The 22,225-nt window shown below is 35.3% G+C and overlaps 1 protein-coding gene, 2 long non-coding RNA genes and 1 pseudogene across 3 annotated transcripts; 2 read left to right on the top strand and 2 right to left on the bottom strand.

Annotated features, from left to right (window-relative positions):
• Nucleotides 1-5,658: 5,658 nt before the first annotated feature.
• LOC113700733 (SAGA-associated factor 29 homolog A-like) lies at nt 5,659-9,246 on the top strand (annotated as a pseudogene).
• Nucleotides 9,247-10,355: 1,109 nt separating this feature from the next.
• LOC140011017 (uncharacterized) lies at nt 10,356-12,842 on the bottom strand. The gene is made up of 2 exons (XR_011818239.1): nt 12,686-12,842; nt 10,356-11,125 (listed from the first exon to the last, which is right to left on the bottom strand). It is a non-coding gene; the product is annotated as an uncharacterized lncRNA (long non-coding RNA).
• Nucleotides 12,843-14,302: 1,460 nt separating this feature from the next.
• Nucleotides 14,303-16,163, top strand: LOC140010930 (uncharacterized). The gene is made up of 2 exons (XR_011818124.1): nt 14,303-14,581; nt 14,716-16,163. It is a non-coding gene; the product is annotated as an uncharacterized lncRNA (long non-coding RNA).
• Nucleotides 16,164-16,954: 791 nt separating this feature from the next.
• LOC140011306 (RPW8-like protein 3) lies at nt 16,955-18,217 on the bottom strand. Its single transcript, XM_072060096.1, has 2 exons — nt 17,753-18,217; nt 16,955-17,149 (listed from the first exon to the last, which is right to left on the bottom strand). Exons 1-2 carry the CDS (start codon nt 18,215-18,217, stop codon nt 16,955-16,957), a joined length of 660 nt encoding a protein of 219 aa, XP_071916197.1.
• Nucleotides 18,218-22,225: the final 4,008 nt, after the last annotated feature.

The raw sequence follows: 22,225 nt of genomic DNA, 5'->3' as shown, positions 1-22,225 counted from the left end.
TGTTATAGCTAATAAGTTGTTGTAAATGAACCTTTCTCACTCACAATATTTTTGTTGCATTTTGTGAAAAGTTTAGACCTCTTTGGCAATTTCACCAAATTTACACGAAAAAGCAAGCAATGCAGTCCTCTTATTTGTCCAAGTAATCTATAATTGTATTTGTTGAAGAAGATTTGAGTACCATTGCTATGCTTGTACAACCCTCCTCCTTTGTTATGTTTAATTGACAGTGATCCATTTAATGTGTAGGTTGGTTTATTACTATCACCACAGCCAAGAGACAATAGAAATCACATCCAACTAGCCATAAGAACAATGTTAACATTGTAACATCGACCAATAAATTTTTATGTATCTTTGTTTGTGGCACCAACAAATCAGTTGTGTAAATTTTTAGAGTTTAAAGTGAATTACAAAACATGAAATTATTTATATTCATCTTAATCAGATTTGCAAATTGTTCATAGAGGGCAAGGAATGGATGTAATGTTCTTGAAATGACTTGTAATATAGTTTTTACTATTTGTATAACTTCATAATAGAAACACAATTATTATGATTAGAGCCTACCTGAGCAGCTGCTAAATTTATCACACTTGTAGTTTGAGGTTGTACAAGCAATTATTAAGGAGGTACAACTTGTGTAGACAATGTTATATTGATCACGAACAAATTATTTCATGTTACATTAAGAATCCTAAATTGCTAGAACTTAGGTTGTCCTAAATTTATCACACTTATGTTATGAGATTGTACAAGCAGTTAATAAGGAGTTACAAATTGTGCAAATGATGTTACACCGATTAGAAACTGTTTATTTTCATGTTATGTTAGGAATCCTAAATTGCTAGAACTCAGGTAGTGCTAAATTTATGGCGCTTATATTGTAAAGTTGTACATATAATTAATAAGGATGTACAACTTGTGTAAAAGTATTATACTGATCAAGAAAGGTGCATTTTGTGTTATTTTAGGAATCCTAAATTGCTAGAATTTAGGTAGTTCTAAATTTATTACACTTGTGTTGTGAGGTTGTACAAGCTATTAATAAGAACTTACAAATTGTGTAGACAATGTTACACTGGTTAGGTATTGTGTCAGGAATTCTAAATTGCTAGAATTTAGGTAGTGCTAAATTTATGATGCTTGTCTTGTGAAGTTGTACGAGCAATTAGTGAAGATGTACAACTTGTGTAGATAGTGTTTATACTAATTAGGAATCGTTTATTTTGTGTTACATTAGAAGCCCAAAATTGCTAAAATTTAGGTAGTCCTAAATTTATTACACTTGTATTGTAAGGTTACACAAGCAATTAATAAGGAGTTGCAAACTGTGTAGACACTGTTACACTAATCAGGAACGATTTATTTTCATATTGTGCTAGGAATCCAAAATTGCTAGAATTCAGGTAGTGCTAAATTTGATGCTTGTGTTGTAAGGTTGTAAAAGCAATTAATAAGGATGTATAACTTGTGTAGATGGTGTTATACTGATTGAAAATAGATTATTTTGTGTTACATTAGGAATCCCGAATTCCTAAACTTAGGTAATTCTAAATTTATCACACTTGTATTGTGAAATTGTATAAATAATTAATAAGGAGTTACAAATTGTATAGATGGTATTATGCCGATCAAGAATGGTTTGTTTTCATGGTATGTTAGGAATCCTAAATTGCTAAAATTCAAGTAGTACTAAATTTATGACACTTGTGTTGTGAGATTGTACAAGTGATTAATAAGAATGTACAACTTGTGTAAACGGCATTATACTGATCAGGAACACTTTATTTCCTATTATGTAAGCACACAAGCACTAAATTTGACATGATCAATTTGTTTTCATATAAAAGTACTACACAGTGCTCAAATATCACCAATTAATTTAGTGTATTAGAAGAACTTTTATTTTGTTTAATGGAATCAATTGAAATCCAATAATTAGTCAAACATATGTGCTGGACAATAACTCCAATAATTGCCACAAAGAGGTACACAACTACAACACTATTCATTTTCATTGCATTCACAAATTTACAAAAAAAAATGCTATTATTTTTCAAATATGGATAAACTTTTTCCATCTATTGACCTTAACAAAAACAAAAACTATCTGAATATAGTCATTTGTTTATTAACTTGCAAGCAGTCATTTCAATGTACATTCGACTTCAAGCATCGGTAAGAGTTAGCCTCGTTCTATTAGGAATCTGCAAGGTCATTATGATTTCCTTGAAGTTAGCATTGTACTCTGAAGTACATAGCTAAGCTGTGTATAGCAACCAATACTTGGTATCGTTTTCCTGCAAAATTTTTTAACTCCAGTCATTCATTTTTCCACAAAAGGTATTCAATATATAAACAACTAGCTTTGCAGGTTATGAGATATGAGCAATTTCAATAAATCTAAATGATGCACAGCCAACCTTTCGCTCCAGTGATTTGGGTACTTCATCATGAATATTAAAGTCGCCAGAAAATTACACGTTATCGGGTGATAGGTGAGGAATATCGACAACATTGAAGGTGAAACTACTAAAGTCAATTTCCTTTCGAAACTTTGTCGCCATGACCAACCCAAGTGCAAAGTTCTATTTATCACATTGGTAAGCAAAATAGACAAAACATTGAATTGTTTAGGAGATCACAGGTAAACCAAAGCAGTAAATGCTAGTACTTAATATAGTGAGCGATAGTTTAAGCCAAATTGATTACAAATGGAAAATAGAAAGTAATTGCAATTAATTATCACATAGAATATTTAAATTCTCAACTTACACTAACCTTTCTTTTTCATGCTTCGCAAAGCCAACTGTGCTAGTGTTTATGCCATCTGACCACTATAAGCATGACCACCAGAATGTGGGGCTAGTTATAATGGTAGTGGGATCTCTGAAATGCTTTTCGGTGCCTTTAATTCAGCTGCATAAATATCTATCACATTGCCATCAATAGTACTTGATCAGACTAGCTTGCTAAGGTTAATTGTGAATCAAATCACCTATGGTGGACTTTGTTAGGGGTGCTTCACCAACCACATCTCCCTCAATTGCTATGGGATGCTGCTGCTTATGCTGTTATAGTCAAATACATTCTAAATGCACTACTAAGTATGATATAGCATATTCAGAACACTCAACGTCAAGAATATTCAGTCTAACACATACATACTATAACCCATACTCATTCTAATCAAATTTAATTTCATGAAATTCAAATACTGGGTTGCTACTATACAAATAAGTATCAAGTGACAAATATTAACTAACAACTATTAATGATTCATAGTGTTGCACTTCCCTTCCCTCTCCTTGCTTTTATTTTTTCTCTTCTATTGTCAATCTTCTTGATTTTGCTTAAATATAATTATGCTAATGGATTACTAATTTACAACTATATGAGAGTATTGCTACACTGTCACTCTTTGTTCACATAAAAACAATAGGTATTCAACATGATATAAAGGCACGCTACTAAAATACATTGTAACCATTCTTTTTCACTATGTCAGGTATACTGAACAATGTGTACATTCGGACTAATAAACATGACCTAGAATCTACATTCATTGCAATCAATTTTGAAGCAATCCATTTCAACTAGATTGCTACTATACGAATAGGTACCAACTCGTAAACATGAGGTAAGTTAATGCTAGTATATTGTGTGCACTTCCCTATCTCCTTCCCCCTTTCTTTGTAAATTTTTCTCCTGTTGTCAATCTTCCATACCTTGTTTTAATATTGTTATGGTAATGGATTATTGATTTTCAATTGCATCAAAGCATTGCTCCAATGTCACTAATTAGTCACATGACGTAATACGTAACCAACAAAATGTATAGGCATGCGTAATAATCTTGTAACCAATTTTTAACAATAGGTGAGACACATTGAACACTGTGTAAATTTAGCATAACACATACAAATCCCAATCAATTGTAAAGCAATTAGTTCCAATTACTGATTTACATTGCATCCCACTATTTCTCCACTATCATTAGTTCATCTAAAAAAATATTTGCTATCCAACATGATATTAGGACATACTCATCTAAACATCTTCACCTATATATATCTACTTTTGACGAGCCATTTTACTTTTTCTCTTCCTATGTGTCTTAGTTTATCTTAAATTGATCACCCATAAACACCTAGTAATAGTATACACACCATAAGATTTGCTTGCTTACCCAAAAAAATACAACTTTTAAATTTCCCTATTCTTTTACTTGCCCAAAACCTCCTCACTTATTGTGGAAAGTTCATATAGTTCGTATAATGAATATACCATTCTTATTGTTGTGGAAACTCATGGCTTCTGTTTATTCTCTTCTAGCAATTCCTACCAATAATTGGTTGGACAGTTGTCCTTTACTTTTTCACAAACACTTGTTGTGCAAAATTTTCTTCCAGTTTCCTCTTTTATATGGTCCATCAACATATTTAACTCCTAGTATTCATATAGTTTTCCGAACAAACTTTCTATTTTATTTTTTTATAGTGTTTCAATCAAATTGTGTGCTTAAAATAAGTACAAGTAAAATTGTTCCACATCATTGTCAAAATATGCAAATTATATGACAAGCCTGCAGTATTATTACCTGGGTATGTCTCTGCTTAGTCTTTGCTTCGGATCCCCCATCTCCCATTTTACAATTTCAGTTCATCTTTCCTAAACTTTTTTTAGATTTCACACTTCCGAGACTATCCCTTTTTGCCACTATTTCTTCCTTCTCCTCATTGTATTTTTTATTAAGTGACAGTGCATTTCCACCATTTTTCTTCTTTGCCCTTGGTCTACCACTTTCCTATTCTACGATGTTATTTTGCCATATGCTATCTTGCCCTATTTTCTAGAGTTGTGGATGAATGAATATTGGCAATTATTTTGGAGGGTATGCAAGGGACTTTTTTTTTTACTGCTTCCTGTTCATTTGGGCGGGATTCTATGGAACGGAGTCCTAACACTTTGTGACGGAATCTGTTAAAGTAACACATCATTTATTATTTTTTTTTTTAGCCTTACTAATTCAAACAAGGTCATTTTGTCTCCTACTTATTCCCTTGCGATGTGACTTTTGCTGAGTCTCTTGTTGGAGCATGTGAGAGGACCGCTCCTGAACAGTCATATGATGACCGTTTGTGCCCCATATCCAATTTGATATCCCTCAAAATTTTGGGAGACATATGTCATGCATTGCATTGGGTGTCAAACACGTGTCAGCCTTGCACTAACTTCTCCCTTAGTGGGAAATTTATCTACACTAGAAAATGCAATGGAGGAAGGGAGCTTACCAAATCATTCAGTGTCTTGTCCCATTTTAGAGTGTCAAACTCACTAATTAGTTAATTTACATATGACAACCAATGCCAGACGATGTACACTTATTATGTCATGATGCTACACTTGGCTCATGGCTCGAATAGATTTTGAATGCACTTCAAAGAGCAATCAGCTATCTACAAATTATAAGCTCTATATTTTTTGGGCCAGATGAGCCAGTTTTACACAAGAGCCAATTATTTTACACATCTCTTCTGTTCAATTGGAATTTGTTTCTTTAGGGAGTAATGCCGTTTTAAATGTTATGGAAGTTTGACAAAAAATGGTTTGGCATACTTCAATGATTGACTCAATTCAAGGTTGGCTTAAAGTATGTTACAGAAGCTGCTTCAATGGCAACTTAGTTACATAGTCCAAAGAAGAAAGCTGAATAAAAAGATGCAAAGTCGCATCTTTTTCCCATGTCAAGGGCTCCCATGGCTTCTTAAAGCTTTTCACAGATTCATTATGCTGATTCTTGGAAGAAAGAGTCAAAATGAGATTGCTTTAACCAGTCTATATTAATAAGATTGCAGATATTTGTTGAGTTGTTGAACTCAAATTCGTTGAAGTTGACAAGCACGACATTAGTTCCCGGTAGTTGAAGTACATAACTTGTGGTTATTTTCGCTATTATACAATCTATGGGAACAACTAACAACCTATGTTCTTGCAAAGGCAGATTATTTGCAAATTCTCTATTTGTTCGCCTGTTATTAATGATTCTGCACAAGCATATACAAAAAGTGTCTTAAATTTTTGGCTTGCACATGCAGCTCCAGGGGTGGTTGAGAAGCCTGGTGATAATTCACTCTCAAGGCTGAAGATGCTATATACTCAAGCCAAAGAGCTTTCAGAGAGTGAAATGAAGTATGTCCATCATTTCCACTTCTTGCTCTTTTTCTTCCTTGTGCGTCTGCAAATTACCCTCAAACATAAATCACTGTTGATAGGCAGACATTTCCAAAAGCTTTGGTTCCATTCATATGTTAACGATTTCGGTGGTGGAGGAAGTAGTATGCCCTGGATTATTCTATGAAAATACTTCATAATAACTGTTGAATTCTTCTGGAATTGTTTATTCTAGATCTGCAAAAGTAAGCACCTAGATCATTGTCTGTTTGGTTGCAGTTTCTCCAATCAGTTGTTACTTGTTAGGGCAACTTGATGCTTTGATACCTACTGGACCTTCAGGGCAACAGCGAAACCCAGAAGTGACAAAGGATATGTATTTTTGTCTGATACTGCTGATAAATGACTGTAAATAAGTAATCTAAGAACTTACTCTGGCTTTATGCTGCCTTAAGTTTTTACTGTTGCATTCACCAATAAAAATTTCATTTTTGGGTCGTTTGGTATACAGAGGGGGAAATTAACCTTCTTTGGAGCTTACAAAATGGTGATTGAAACTGAAAAGAAGATTAATAGGAAAAGAGAGAGACTTGAAATTAACGGTGTCAATGGAGAAGCCTGCAACTGGGACCTGTGCTGCCCTTTGATTTTGGTTAAGCTCAAAGTTTCCAAAAACACTGCATCAAACATATTTTCTCCCCAGGTCAATAACTTTGCAAAGTTATAGCTAGGAAATATGAAAGAAAAAATATCTTCCCCTTAGTAAAGACCTATTGAAGGGTGTAATTGCAAGTGAAAATGATTTCCCAAATGAGTGAATTATGAGCATTAAATATCAAGTAATGCTTCTTATGGTGTTTCTAGTACATGGAACCTAGTAAGAGAGAAAATCGATCATTTATTTCTGACAGAGTCAATTTGGTCATCTTATCTTTTGTAGTATTTTGTTTTTGAGATGATGTAGTTTTTCTTGGCTTTGATTGCATTCGAAGTAACCTTTTTTGATATCCATGCAGGTTCATTCTTTCTCAGTAAACTTTTGTTTGATGTTACCTACAGACGGCAGTGAGCAGCAGAAAAAATAAAGGTATGAAGGCTGATTCTGATGTCTCAATATTGACACCTTCTGCGCATAACCACCTTGATGCTCTTGCTACTTGCTAGTTTGAAGGGTGAACGAGTATGAACTGATTATTATTTTCATTGACATGATAACCTCTTTTGTTTTTGTCCTAGTGTAACTTAGGGCAGCAGCCTAACACGTTATTTGTTCTTGCTTGCAATAACTTTTCAATAGTTCTTTGAAACTTGTATGTTTTCCGGGTAGCAGCTAGGGTTACCCAAGAGGATGCTGATAAAGATGAGTAGTTTATAGTTAGAGTAACACAGTTCGACAGAGCAAGTAGAGTGTAAGTCAATTTCTGAGACTAGCTTGGAACTATCTTATCTCATCATCACAGGGGCCTACAAAACACATCATTAAGGAGAAAGATCATCTACTTAACCCCCATCCTCTCTTGAAATGTCACAGTTTTCATTTCTTGTGTTGTTCAAAAGTTCAAAATTAAGTGCAAAGATCATCTAATTAACTTCCTCCATCTCATTTGCATTTTTTCTTACTTCTGATGACTACGTGCAGATTTGAAGTCCTAGACGAAGAACCTGGTGATGATGAGGAGGTTGGCGGGCAGAGATAGAAAACCTGGTTCCTTTTATTTCTATCCATCTGAGGATATCTAATCCAAATTTCTCTTGTGCCTTTTAGTTTACTAAGCTTTTGCATGCACTTATTTAATTACGAGTTATTTTGTATCCTTTTTTTCTACAGTCAAGGACTATCAATTTTCTTTTTCTTTTTATTATCTTAAACCATAGTCTAGTATGATCTTTCTTCATGAACAATTATGCCTTTTTCTTTTAACTAATGTACCAGTTGTAGTTGTACGATAGACAAAAGAAAAACAAGAAGAATGTAGGATGTTTCGCGATAGAATTCGATACATAATTCGCTGGATACCACAGTATCTGCACAGGCATGTATCTTGAATAATGATTTTTGAAACATTTCTTCTTGATAAAATAACATTCAGAAACCTCAGTATTGTCATTTTGTTAAATTCAATTTGAAACTAAGCATCAAATGACAAATGCTACTTGCTTTTTTTGGTTTAAACCTATAAAACAATGATCAAACATTTGCCTATGTGGATTATTCTGAAGCTTCAAATATAGTTTATGCAAGTCTTATCTCCTTTTAAAATACTTTTATTTGGTCATATATACTTCGAGTTACTCGTCGGTCTCCTTGTTTCAAGCCCTGATTGTGGTTGTTTATTCAACTGATTGGGAGCTGAATTTTACTTCTTTCAGGAAGTACAAGCTCCCCAAGCAGAATGATCCCTCTAGCGCTCAAGATTTCCCACCAGGAAAACATGTTCTAGCTGTCTACCCAAACACCACTGCCCTCTATAAAGTAACTGTAGTTCAAGCTCGTAAGGTACATTCTGCCTATATGTAGTTTCAATTGTTCCGGTACATTACGTGCATTTTACAATAGCAGCATGACTGTCCATTAATCTTGTGTTGACATCCCTTTCTACAACTTGTATGGCATTTGATGGCTTCCGCTGTTGGTTTTCAGAGAAAAACTGACGAGTAAGAAGCTATCTCAATCAAACTTTGGTATTCATCTAGTATTTTGAAGAATTAACAACTCGACATGTTTTTCTTTTGACTAGTTTAGATGATTCCTTAGTAGTTATTCAAGCTTGTTTGTAAATTCAGTTCAGACTGTTTTCCCTTTGCCTGTATTGCTTGGCAGTAATACTCTGTAGGAAGGCCTGGTTCGATTTGTTCCAAGGAAATGATTATAGTAATATGCTCGAATGATTGTTTGGCAAGTACATACTAGAATTTGACGATGATGAGGAAGACGGATCTTTGCCTCAGCGGTCGGTTCCCTTCCATAGTGTGGTTGCTCTTCCAGAGGGATCTTTGCTTCTGCAGTGAACATAAGTTGGTTCACACTTGTTTATATTTTTCATTGCAGTACAGGGAACAGGGGAAATCTGCTTGGTGTATTTATTGGGCATCCTACCGCTACTCGAGCTGAGTTATTTAAGCTAGTCAATTGTTGTATATTAGTGTATTGGCAGTCGTGGTCTTTACTACTGGAAGCGATTGGTCTCCTGGAAGCTCACGAAATTCGTCTTGGATCTCAAATCCTCTGAAGCTTGGGCATGGCTCTTCACTCAGCTCAGAGACCAAAACCCCCAGAGCCACAGATACCTCCATGGTTGTCCTGGACATGCTACCCAAAACATCACAGATTACAAGGCAGTTTTTCAATTTTCCCTTATTGGCCAAATCCTCCACCATTCTCTGCCGCTGCAAACTCAGCAACTTCACCACCATCGCCATCATTTAAAGCCGCAATAATCTAATATGGCAGCTATGCACCAGCAGCAATTTTGTCCTTGCCAATTGCCATCCTTCACCTTGAACAGATACTCCTCAAACCTTTCTTTGTTGTGTTTCAGAAACTTCTCCTTGTAAGTTGTAATTCTTCATAGCCACAGATGCAACCCTGTTATAAGGGATGGAGCCCCAGTTGCAAGCCCCAATGCAGACCTCGGGCAATTCCAAGGCCTTGTGCAGAAGAACCAGAACCTGCTTCCTCAGTTGATCTCTCACGCTAAAAGCATAATGTACATCCTCAATCCCATCGTATTCGGGATAGGACTCCCAGGGGAATACCTTTCTCGCAATGCTTTTGCATAAGAGGGTCAATTTATCAAAGGAAGAATCCAGTGAGGGACAACACTTGGCAGCAAGGCTGATCTTGCTCAACTCCCAAAAATTCAATGGCGGTATCGTTCAACTGCCCTTTTGGCCTGCTTAATCTTCTTCTCCACTCTTTGTTTCCTGGCCATCTGTTTCTCCATCTCAACTTGCTGCAGATAATTCAACACGTTCTTCTTGCTGTAGATGGCCTTCTGCTACGAGCTCTGCTCCCTCTGGTGCTCAACAAGACAACAAAGCCCTGAAGGGGTATCCGTGTGCTAAAAATCCTTAACTGATCTCCACTTGAATCGATTTTTGTAAGAATTTCCCTACACTTGACGCAATTGAGGATTAATTCGACATTTTAGAAACAAGGTTGTAGACCAAGACCGATGTTGATCACTACAATTAATTTGGAGGAAAAGAATTGGTACAATTTATCTACATGAACGATGAACAATATTCTTTACAATGTACAGCCTAACAGACTAGAAGATATCATACATCTACACTATACACATTCCACAAAAAGAATTAAAAAAAAAAGTGAACAGAATCAAGCAACATCGCTTTGTTTAGGGCATTGATTCTCTGAATTTTGGCACCCCAGGACAGTGCAACAACGATCTTGAAAGTAGGGTTCTTGAACAACGTTCTTGACAACAGAAAGTAGTCGATCAAGTCTGTGGTTGACAGCATTCAATTGCTCGTGTAGATCAGCCTCCCCGACCAAGAGCATCTTATGGTCCCTGACCATCTCCGCTTGCACATCCAGTTGAAAGAATCGAATGAGGGAACGTTCCAAATCAGCGATTTTCTTGGAATAGGAGTACTTCTTGTACAAATTCCACCACTTGATTCTTGTGCATTTGCGCACGAGACTCTCCCCTTCTGCTAAACGAAGGATGAACATGTCTGTTTCTCTCTGAGGGCTGTGCAGCTTCCCATTCAGCGTCTCCACTTGATCGAAGTAACACTTGAGCGGAGCAAGAGTTGTCTTCAAACTGTTGAGGCTGGAACTGAACGTTGTCACTCTGGTGGTTGCTTCTAAAACTGCTTCCACCAGTCCATTAAAAACCATCCCAAAAGCAGTGTCTCCAATCAGATTTACAGCCATCTTTTAACTTCTTTTCCTGACGAACTGCTTAAATTGTAGCAGAAGAAGCTACACAGAAGGAAGGAAAAATTGATTGATACTCTTACTGCTAGTCTTTCAAACAAACACACAGAAATACTTGTGAAAGCTGAAGAACAGAATAACGAACAGATTAGAAATAGAAACTGGTAGTGGTAGCAAGAAATTAATTCACTATGATCGAAAGAGAGAGAGAAGACGTTAATGGGATTGCCGGGCATTGGAAGAGCAGGGATATATAGGAGTAAGACGGGAGTGATTTTGGAAACAGAATCAAATTTAGAAACTTACCAAAAAACAATTGCTTATTGGGTAGCTAACTACTCAGGTTTTGGAAACAAGATCTTGCGGATCGGATGATCTTGTTTCCAAAACAGAGCACCTACTCTAAGCAATCAAGGAACTTTCCATCTTTTGATCAATGAAACAAATAGTTTCCATATTTGGTAACTTCCTATTTTGCAGTCATATTTGGTAAAGTTTAGTCGTTAGCTTTCGCGCTGCCGTTGAGAAAGTAAAAAGCGTCTATTTTGAATTTTGATAAAGTTATTTCCGAATAGTGTAGGGTAAATTACATACAATCCCCCATAGTTTTGCATAATGCCAGATGACCATTCTAAACTTTTAAAAGAATCCCTTTGTAGTTTTATGTAAAGTGAAAAATTTATGGAATGCATAATCATTTACTACAATTATACCACATGAGCTCAAAAAATGCATGTGAATAAATTATAATACCAATTTAATCTCCCAATGATGTGCATAAATATTCACTTTATCCTTTGTGATTTTTTTAACCACATAATCTCCCTATGAGTAAGAACACTACTAGTATTTACGACATTACATACGCTATTTTCCATTAAATTGCTAGTTTACATAAAACTATAGGGGGTCAAATGGACATTTGTGAAATATTAGGAAGATTATATAACAATAGATGAAACTATAGGAGGTCATTAGCAATTTACCCTATTTTGTATTATAAATCTTTTTACGTCTGCTATCAAAATAAATGAGTGTAGATGAACAAAGAGTCATAATCGTTGTTTTACAATTAAACTACGTTCAAAATCTAAATAAAAATGCAAAAAACAGCCCAGCCTATAATTTTGTGCTAAATATCAGCTATAACTGCCTACTAGATTTTTTTGCAAAAAAAAAAAAAAAAAAAAAAACACTTCCCCCTAGATTTCATCCCATGGTCAAAATCTTCAATAAGTACAGGAAAACGAAGAGGGACAAACCCGTATTATTTGTACCTCTTGTGAAAATATTATTTTACAATTCTAAAAGTAGTTTAAAAAACGTTAAATGAGAAAAATAGTAGTCAAAAAGAAAAAGCAAAATGGATTGGTCTGAAAAGTAGAACCAAGATACTTAACACTTTACCATATTAGAAATTTTCATCAATCAAGTCAAACATTGTAAATTTCCCGTTCCACTTCTTGTTTCGTAAATTCCAACTCGCACAGATTTTAAAAAATAAAAAAACCCATTTTTGGTTGCTAAAATGAAAAGAGGCAAAATGAAACTAATACATTTAAGTATTAGTTAATTGCTAAAATGAAAAGAGGCAAAAGGTTTTACCGCACTGAATCGACCTTGTTTGCACACTTTTCCTTTCATTATGCCCATTTTTTTGGTTGAGTGCAAGTAGGAGTGGGAGAGGTTGAATTCGAGAACTCTTACTTATATTCTCATCCCTGAATCACAAAACCCATCCTCCCCCATTCCTCGCATTTTGCTTGACACTTCTGAGCCCTAATTAGAGAAGATAGAGATTTTACTGGTTAAAAGACGGATCCACTTCTTATTTTATTCTCTGTTTTACTTTTTAGGATTAATCACAAAAACTCCCCCTAAGGTATAACCATTTTGCACTATGTCCCCTGACGTTATTTATTCTCATTTTATTCCCTAAATCGTTAGTCAATTCTAACATTGTGTAATAGTGATGTCGAAAAGACATTTATACCCCTAAGAGTTAACTACAAAAAATCTCCTTAAAATATAGTTTATTTTGCGCTTTATCCCTTAACATAATTTTTTATTAATTTTTTTATTTATTATTAAAATTATTAGTGAACTCCAATATTTGATAACACCCAAAACAATTTATATCTAAAAAATCAATATTCCTAAAATAATAGTAATGAACAATAATTTTTATATATGTGTTCCTAGTTAAATTCGTTCCACAATTGAACCTTTGTTTTAGATGGAGGAGAATATCTTGCTAATTTGATTCAATAGTGGGAAAAAACAAACAAAAATTATTATTAAAAAATTAAAATATGAAAATATTTTTAAAAGTTTTAAAAAGATTGGGATATTGTTAGTTTTTCTTTAGGAATGTGCATTCGGCTAAGCTTTTCTTTTAATAGTTAGATTTTTTATATGGAAGTATACATTTTTTGTTGATAATACTAAAAAATAGAAATATGGTTGGTTTGGAGTTCAAAATTTTCAAAGTTGCTTTTTTTAATATACCATGCTTAGATGCTATTAAAATTTATTTACCTTGCTAAACTTATTTAAAATTTTTATTGCATCTAAAAAATTTGTTGAGTGGTGCAATATATTAGAGTTAACTAATGATTTTATGGACAAATAGACAAATGAAGAGAAAAATGATATTAGTGGATAAAGTATCAAATAACTATACTTAGGGGATTTACTATAATTAGTCTTTAGGGATATCAAATGTCTTTTGATATTTGCGTTTCGCGATGTCAAAGTTGACTAACGGTTTAGGGGGTGAAGTGAGAAAAAAATAATGTTAGATGGCAAAGTGCATAATTGTTAAACCTTAGGAGGAGTTTTTATAACTAATCCTACTTTTTATTATATTGATGTTTTTTTTTATAAATATTATATTTTAATTCTTTTTTATTTTTTTACTATCAAATAATTATTAACACAGTAAAAACAAATACAACAGTCTCACAAAAGCAATATTGAAAAATCAAAATATACAGTAGAAAATTCATAGAAAGACTCATTTTTTGTGTAATTTGATGTTTTGAGTTTGTTATTAAATTTTGTGTAATACTAAAATCTAATAGTTACTAGATTTAAAAAAAATTAAAATATGATATTTATGAATATTAAGAAAATAAAAATATTAAAATATAATATTTACGATGGAAAAAGGGTAATATAATAAAAACTACGAAAGATGGAATAGAAAATGGGACAGAGTACCGTTATGTGCGACGCCCATGGGTGACAGCAACAATGGGGAAGAAGGGAGGGGACGTAATCAAAGAGGAAGGGAAGAAGGAATCAAGCAAAGAAGGGCAAAATCTTTGGGGCCACCGAGGTTCAAGGAGGCGAATTGGCGGTTCAAGTGCATGGAGACGGATCACAAGCTGCCGGCCCATGCCAGAGACAGCAAGCACTGCCGCCGCTTGGGCTCATCGACGCCGCTCTGTCGAACAACGAACGCCCTCTCAATGCGTTCCGTCAAGATCCTTAGTCCGGGTATTTATTCATTTAACCACGGGCTCTTATGTTTCTGGCTTTCCCTTCTTCTTGGTCTCTCAATCGTTTTTTCTTTGGCGTTGATTGTGCTAGTAGAATCGCCATGCGTATGTAAACTGCGTCCAAATTTGCAGGATTGGTTTTTGTGATTGCTTGTGCTTTCTTAGTTCAGTTTTGTGGAGATTGTGTTTTAGCTGATTAAGTGTGTGTATAGAAGGAACATGTTTTGAATCAACAGAACAGAGCTGACCTGAGTGAAAGAGGAATCAGCAGAAGCTCCAACAGCTGTTCAATCAAAAAGAAGCAGAGCTAATAGCTAGTATCCCCTGAGCCTGTGTAGGAGGAGAGACAGGATTTTCTGGAAATACTCCAAATTAGGTTCATATACAGTAAAATCTGGGTATACCATTGCTAAGCAGGATAAACACAGCGGATAAGGAGGGAGGAAGAGAGAGCTGAGACCAGCTGCGAGATAAGAAAGCACACTGTCTGGAAAAAGCTGTGGAATCTGAACTTGAAGGCGAAGCTGAAACACTTCATGTGGAATTGTCCACAAAATTGCTTGCCAGTGAAGGAGGTCATCTATAAAAGAACTGGTAAAGGGGATAAAATATGTGAGTGCTGTGGGGAGGCAACTGAGACAGTAGAGCACCTGTTTTTCCATTGTCCAATGGCAGAAATGACATGGAAAATGGCACCAGTTAGAGATAAGAGATAATTTATGGATGTGGTGGGAAACAGTAGTACAGTCAGAGGAAAAAGCTCAAGGAAGAGATCAAATTAACTTCACAATCAATATTTTGTGGCAGTTATGGAAGGCAATAAACAAGAGAATCTTTGAGCACAGAGTGACAGAAGCAAGAGACATAGTGCAAATGGAACAACAGGAATGGATGGTGTTCAAAATGGCTAATGCAACTGATGAGGAAAAGGTCAAAACAACAACAACAGGAGAGATGGGAACCACCAAAGCTGGGAGTTGTTAAGATTAACACAGATGCAGCCATATCAACTCAAATGGTAAGAATAGGGAAGGGAATTATAGCGAGGAACTGGACTGGAAAAATAATGAAAGCAAGGGGTATAGTGGAATGGAAGAGTGGAAAAGCCGTTGAGGAAGAAGCTCTGGCAGTAAGAGTTGCGCTTAGGATGGCAAAAGATGCAAGATGGACTAAGATAAAGTCCAATCAGATTGCAAATCCGTGGTGGACCAAATCAATGCAAGCAATGTTCAAGACATTAGTATTGCAACAGTCCTGGAGGATATTAAGGAGATGAAGAAAGAATTTGAACAGTGCAACTTTTCTTTTGTGTATAGAGCAGGGAATGTGTGTAACCATACACTAGCTCAATATGCAATCAGGCTAGTAAATGATATAGAATGGGACACTGAGTTCCCGGTATGGTTAATGGATATAGCAAAGAAAGATATGAGGGCAGTCGCCCCTTTTTGTAACTAAATCTTGTATTATCAAGTGTTAATATATGAAAGTACTGTTACCGTTTGTGGAAAACAAAAAGAACAGAGCTGATCTGTGCAGCAAAGTGAATTGGATGAATTGTAGTTTTGTTACTTTTAACACTCATTTTGTTTCCAAGGTAGAATTTTTAGTCTGTCTCGTCTCAACTCGTCTCGTTCGGTCTATTTCCTCTGAGGTTAACTTAACAGATAAAGCCTTGATATTACTTTCAAGGTTCTGTTTCTTGGTGGTTCCTGGAATGAGATAGACATCATCTCCTTGGCAATGAACCCGTGCCAATGCTAACTGTGATGGCGTACAACCCTTCCTCGAAGCTATTTTGATAACCTGCTCAAACATTTTGAGATTGTGTTCAACATTTTCTGGCTAAAATCTTTGCCTTATCTGCACATTTTTAACCAGAACAGTAACAAGAATTGTTGGTTGAATTTTGACACTAGAAAAACTAATGTACCAGTTGTAGTTGTACGAAAAACAAGAAGTATGTAGATAAAAGAAAAATAAGAAGAAAAACAAATGTACCAGTTGTGGATAAAAGAAAAACAAGAAGAATGTCGGATGTTTCGTGATAGAATTTGATACATAATTCACTGGATACCACAGTATCTGCACAGGCATGTATCTTGAATAATGATTCTTGAAACATTTCTTCTCGATAAAATAACATTCAGAAACCTCTTTATTGCCATTTTGTTAAATTCAATTTGAAACTAAGCATCAAATGCTACTTGCCCTTTTTTCCATGTAGGTTGTCCCCGACATGCTACCCAAAACATCACAGATTACAAGGCAGTTTGTCAATTTTCCCTTATTGGCCAAATCCTCCACCATTCTCTGCCGCTGGAAACTCAGCAACTTCACCACCGTCACCATCATTTAAAGCCGCAATAATCTAATATGGAAGCAATGCACCAGCAGCAATTTTGTCCTTGCCTTCCTTCACCTTGGACAGATACTCCTCAAACGTTTCTTCTCCACTCTTTGTTTTCTTGGCCATCTGTTTCTCCATCCCAACTTGCTGCAGATAATTCGACACGTTCTTCCTGCTGTAGATGGCCTTCTGCTTCGAGTGTCTGCTCCTCTGGTGCTTAACAAGACAACAAAGCCGTGAAGGGATATATGAGTTCTAAAAAGCTTGTTTGGTATTTGATTGCCTCTGGAGTTCGGTAAATTGATTCTTAGGCAATGGGTGAAGAGAACTGCCGCAACTTGCATTCTTATTATGAATAGATTTTTCTTGTTCTTGATAATGCATAATCCTAAACTGATCTATACTTGAATCGATTTTTGTAAGAATTTCCCTGCACTTGATGCTATAACGCTGTAAGAGTGAACAAATATGCAATGAAAATTGAACATTGATTTGAGCCAATCATCAAGCAGTTGAGGATTAATTCAACATTTTAGAAACAAGGTTGCAGACCAAGACCGATATTGATCACTACAATTAATTTGGAGGAAAAGAATTGGTACAATTTATCTACATGAACGATGAACAATATTCTTTACAATGTACAGCCTAACAGACTAGAAGATATCATACATCTACACTATACACATTCCACAAAAAGAATTAAAAAAAAAGTGAACAGAATCAAGCAACATCGCTTTGTTTAGGGCATTGATTCTCTGAATTTTGGCACCCCAGGACAGTGCAACAACGATCTTGAAAGTAGGGTTCTTGAACAACGTTCTTGACAACAGAAAGTAGTCGATCAAGTCTGTGGTTGACAGCATTCAATTGCTCGTGTAGATCAGCCTCCCCGACCAAGAGCATCTTATGGTCCCTGACCATCTCCGCTTGCACATCCAGTTGAAAGAATCGAATGAGGGAACGTTCCAAATCAGCGATTTTCTTGGAATAGGAGTACTTCTTGTACAAATTCCACCACTTGATTCTTGTGCATTTGCGCACGAGACTCTCCCCTTCTGCTAAACGAAGGATGAACATGTCTGTTTCTCTCTGAGGGCTGTGCAGCTTCCCATTCAGCGTCTCCACTTGATCGAAGTAACACTTGAGCGGAGCAAGAGTTGTCTTCAAACTGTTGAGGCTGGAACTGAACGTAGTCACTCTGGTGGTTGCTTCTAAAACTGCTTCCACCAGTCCATTAAAAACCATCCCAAAAGCAGTGTCTCCAATCAGATTTACAGCCATCTTTTAACTTCTTTTCCTGACGAACTGCTTAAATTGTAGCAGAAGAAGCTACACAGCAGGAAGGAAAAATTGATTGATACTCTTACTGCTAGTCTTTCAAACAAACACACAGAAATACTTGTGAAAGCTGAAGAACAGAATAACAAACAGATTAGAAATAGAAACTCGTAGTGGTAGCAAGAAATTAATTCACTATGATCGAAAGAGAGAGAGAGAGAGAGAAGACGTTAATGGGATTGCCGGGCATTGGAAGAGCAGGGATATATAGGAGTAAGACGGGAGTGATTTTGGAAACAGAATCAAATTTAGAAACTTTCCAAAAAAATTGCTTATTTGGTAGCTAACTAGTCAGGTTTTGGAAACAAGATCTTGGGGGATCGGATGATCATGTTTCCAAAACAGAGCACCTATTCTAAGCAATCAAGGAACTTTCCATCTTTAGCGCATTGTCGGATAAACATAAACTACTCCATAAAGAAAGAGGGTTTAATCGATCGATGTAACAAATTGTTTCCAAATTTGGTAACTTCCTATTTTGCAGTCAATTTCCTTTTTATCTTTCCTATTGATAAAGTTAGCCGTTAGCTTTCGCGCTGCCGTTGAGGAAGTAAAAAGCGTTTATTTTGAATTTTGATAAAGTTATTTCCGAATTGTGTTAGGTAAATTACATATAATCTCCCTATAGTTTAGCATAATGCCCGATGATTCATTTAAGGTTTTAAAATAATTACATAATTCTTTCATAATTTTATGTAAATTGAAAAATAAATGGAATGCATAATCATTTATGGCAATTAAACCACACGCGCTCTAAAAGTACATGTGATGAAATTATAACATATATTTAACCCTTCTATAGTTTGCATAAATATCCATTTTACTCTTTGTAATTTTGAGGTTTTAAAATAGTCACATAGTCCCTCTGCAGTTTTACGTAAAGTGGAAAATAAATCGAATGTATAATCAGTTATCGTGATTAGACCACACAAGCTCTAAAAATACTTATGATGAAATTATAATATCCATTTAACCCTTTTATAAATTATATAATTCTACTTTATACTCAGTGGTTGGTACATTCATCCACATGATTCCTCTATGACTTTGTATAAGGTGGTTTAGTCGTCATTTGATTTAACACACTACGGGTATTTCAACTAACAACATTACATATGTTATTTTAATTCAATTTTCAATTTATATGAAACCATAGGGGGTGAAATGGACATTTTTAAAACATTAGGAGGATTATATGGCAATAGATAAAACTAGTAATTTAGCCTATTTTATATTATAAATCTTGTTACGTCTGCAATCAAAATAAATGAGTGTAGATGAACAAAGAGTTTTACTCGTTGTTTTACATTTAAATTACGTTCAAAATCTAAATAAACATGCGAAAATGTTCCCAACCAATAATTTTGTGCTTAACATTAGTAATAACTCCCCACTAGATTTTGTTGCCCAAAAAACATTTCCCCCTAGATTTCATCCATGGTCAAAATCTTGAATAATTACAAGAAAACGAAGAGGGACAAACCCATATTATTTGTACCTCTTGTAAAAATGTTATTTTACAATTTTAAAAGTAGTTGAAAAAGGTTAAATGAGAAAAATAGCAGTAAAAAAAGAAAAAATGGATTGGTTTAAAAGGTAGAAATAAGATTCTTAACACTTCACCATATTAGAAATTTTCATCAATCAAGTCAAACTTTGTAAATTTTCAGTTCCACTTCTTGTTCCGTAAATTCCAACTTGCACAGATTAAAATAAAAATAAAAAACAAAAAAATTTGTACATTTAATTGATTCCAAAAAGAAAAAAGCTTTTACCACACTGAAACGACCTGGTTTGCACACTTTTCCTTGCATTATGCCTTTTCTTCTTTTAGTTTAAGTGAGAGTGGAATGGTTTGAATTCGAGTATTCGTATTTACACTCTCACACGGAGCCACAAAATCCATCCCTCCCCTAGTTCCTTGCATTATGCTTGACACTTCTGAACTCTAATTAGAAAAGACAAAGATTCTATTGTGTAAAAGACATTGTTGTCTTCTATTCTACTTCTTACTTCACTTCCTGTCTTATTTTTTATATGTTGCTGTCAAATAATTACTAACATAATAAAAAATAAATACAACAATTTCAAAAAATTATGTATGACAGGGGTCGAGCTTGTGCAATAATAATTACCTACTCAAGAAAAATACAAATTTTATATATAGCGGTAAGCAGGGTCGAATCCACAGGGACTGGGGATAATTCGTTTCTTCTAGAGTTCAACGCATCATGCGATGAACAACCAGCCTTTCCTTAATTTCTCGATAGTTAAGGTACGACCGTTAACTATTTCTCTAACCAAGAAATAACCCTAAGTATGACCATAGGATTTAATTACTCGATTGCATTAATAATTAGAAAAGCCCAACCCTAACCAACAAACACGCTACGAGGGTTTGTTTAAATTATGTAAGCCCCGATGCAACCAAATACAACCAAAATACTCAACCAGACAAGTAGTCAAGTAAATACAATGACAAAGAATATAAGCAATTTTAAAGCACAAAAATAGAGTAACAATAAAGTAAAAGAAATTCAAACCAATCAAACTCCCAAGCTTCTTCCAAATTTGGAGTTGAATCCACCAAATAGTTTCTTCAATTGATGGTAGTGCTAACCAACTTGTACAAGTGAAGGCTCACTCCTTCCTCACCCCAAACATACTTTGGTTGAGCAAAGAAATTTTACTACTCTCCAAGTAAACCCTCAACTAACTACAATTGAAAGCTTACCCATTCAATTAAGAACTACTTTATACAAGTGAGGCAACCTTTATCAAGGTTTTACCACTCCAAGTGATAGGTTCACCTTCACCAAGGTTTTACTCCTCCTAGAGAGTAATCTTCACTTGAGCAACCTCACAACCCAACTTTCCCAACCCCTTACACAACCAACAAAGAATATTTCTACTCAAAGATCTCACTTGTAAGCTTGTATTTAGTGTTGGCCAAAAGTCTGTGTTTTCTTGTGCTTTGGGGTATTTATAGAAGGTGAGAAATGACTCCAAAAGGCTCTCCAACGGTCAAATATTAAATGCTGTCGAAACTAGCCGTTGGCTTGTCGGACGTCCGAACCATTTGCTCTGCGTCCGAACCATGCGTCCGAACCACCTATCGGATGTCCGAACCATTTGTTCTGCGTCCGAACCCTGCGTCCGATAGAAGTCAGAATGTTCAACGTTCATTCTTTTTGTGTCGGACGGCCGAAGCAATGAATGAGCGTCCGAAGAGTATCGTCGTCAGTCGGACGACCGATCCTCTATCGAGCGTCCGATCCTCTACGTCCGAACCTTCATATTTCTTAACTTCTCTTTGATTCAAATCTTTTCGATTCTCTTTTTGATCAATGACCTGTTCTAACAAATTTCTCACATAAAAACATTAGTCCAAATCTACATTTTGGTTTGTTAATCATCAAAACCAAGGACTGATCAACCAAGGTCAATAAATTAGATCATACGTTTCCCTAATATGAAACAAAACACGCTAGTCGCCACTGGTATTAATCGATTGAACAATTACGGATTCAATCAATTAATTTGGCATTAGATCATTAGGTTAATTCGAATATCGGACCATTGACATTCAAATAACATAACAAGCATAAGCAATTAAATCAGGAGACGTACAAAAAATTAATGAATAAAAGAAATAAATAAAATAATTCGATCTCACAGATATTTGGAACTAGAGCTGGAGCTGAACCAAGTAGCTCGGCTCGAGCTCGCGAGCTACTTGGTCAACAGCTCGAGCTCGAGCTCGGTTGACCAAGCTCGAGCTCGAGCTCGAGCTGCTCGTTAGAGCTATCGAGTCGAGCTCGAGCTTGGTAATATAATACTCGAGAGCTCGACGAGCTCTATCGAGCTTTCTATAATATATATTTTTATTTTTATTATTGTGAAATGTCAATAATATCCTTTATTTAAAATTATATATAAAATATTAATTTT

Source organism: Coffea arabica, chromosome 7e (genome assembly GCF_036785885.1).
Source record: "Coffea arabica cultivar ET-39 chromosome 7e, Coffea Arabica ET-39 HiFi, whole genome shotgun sequence".
Lineage (NCBI taxonomy): Eukaryota > Viridiplantae > Streptophyta > Magnoliopsida > Gentianales > Rubiaceae > Coffea > Coffea arabica.
This window is presented reverse-complemented; position numbering and strand designations above follow the sequence as displayed.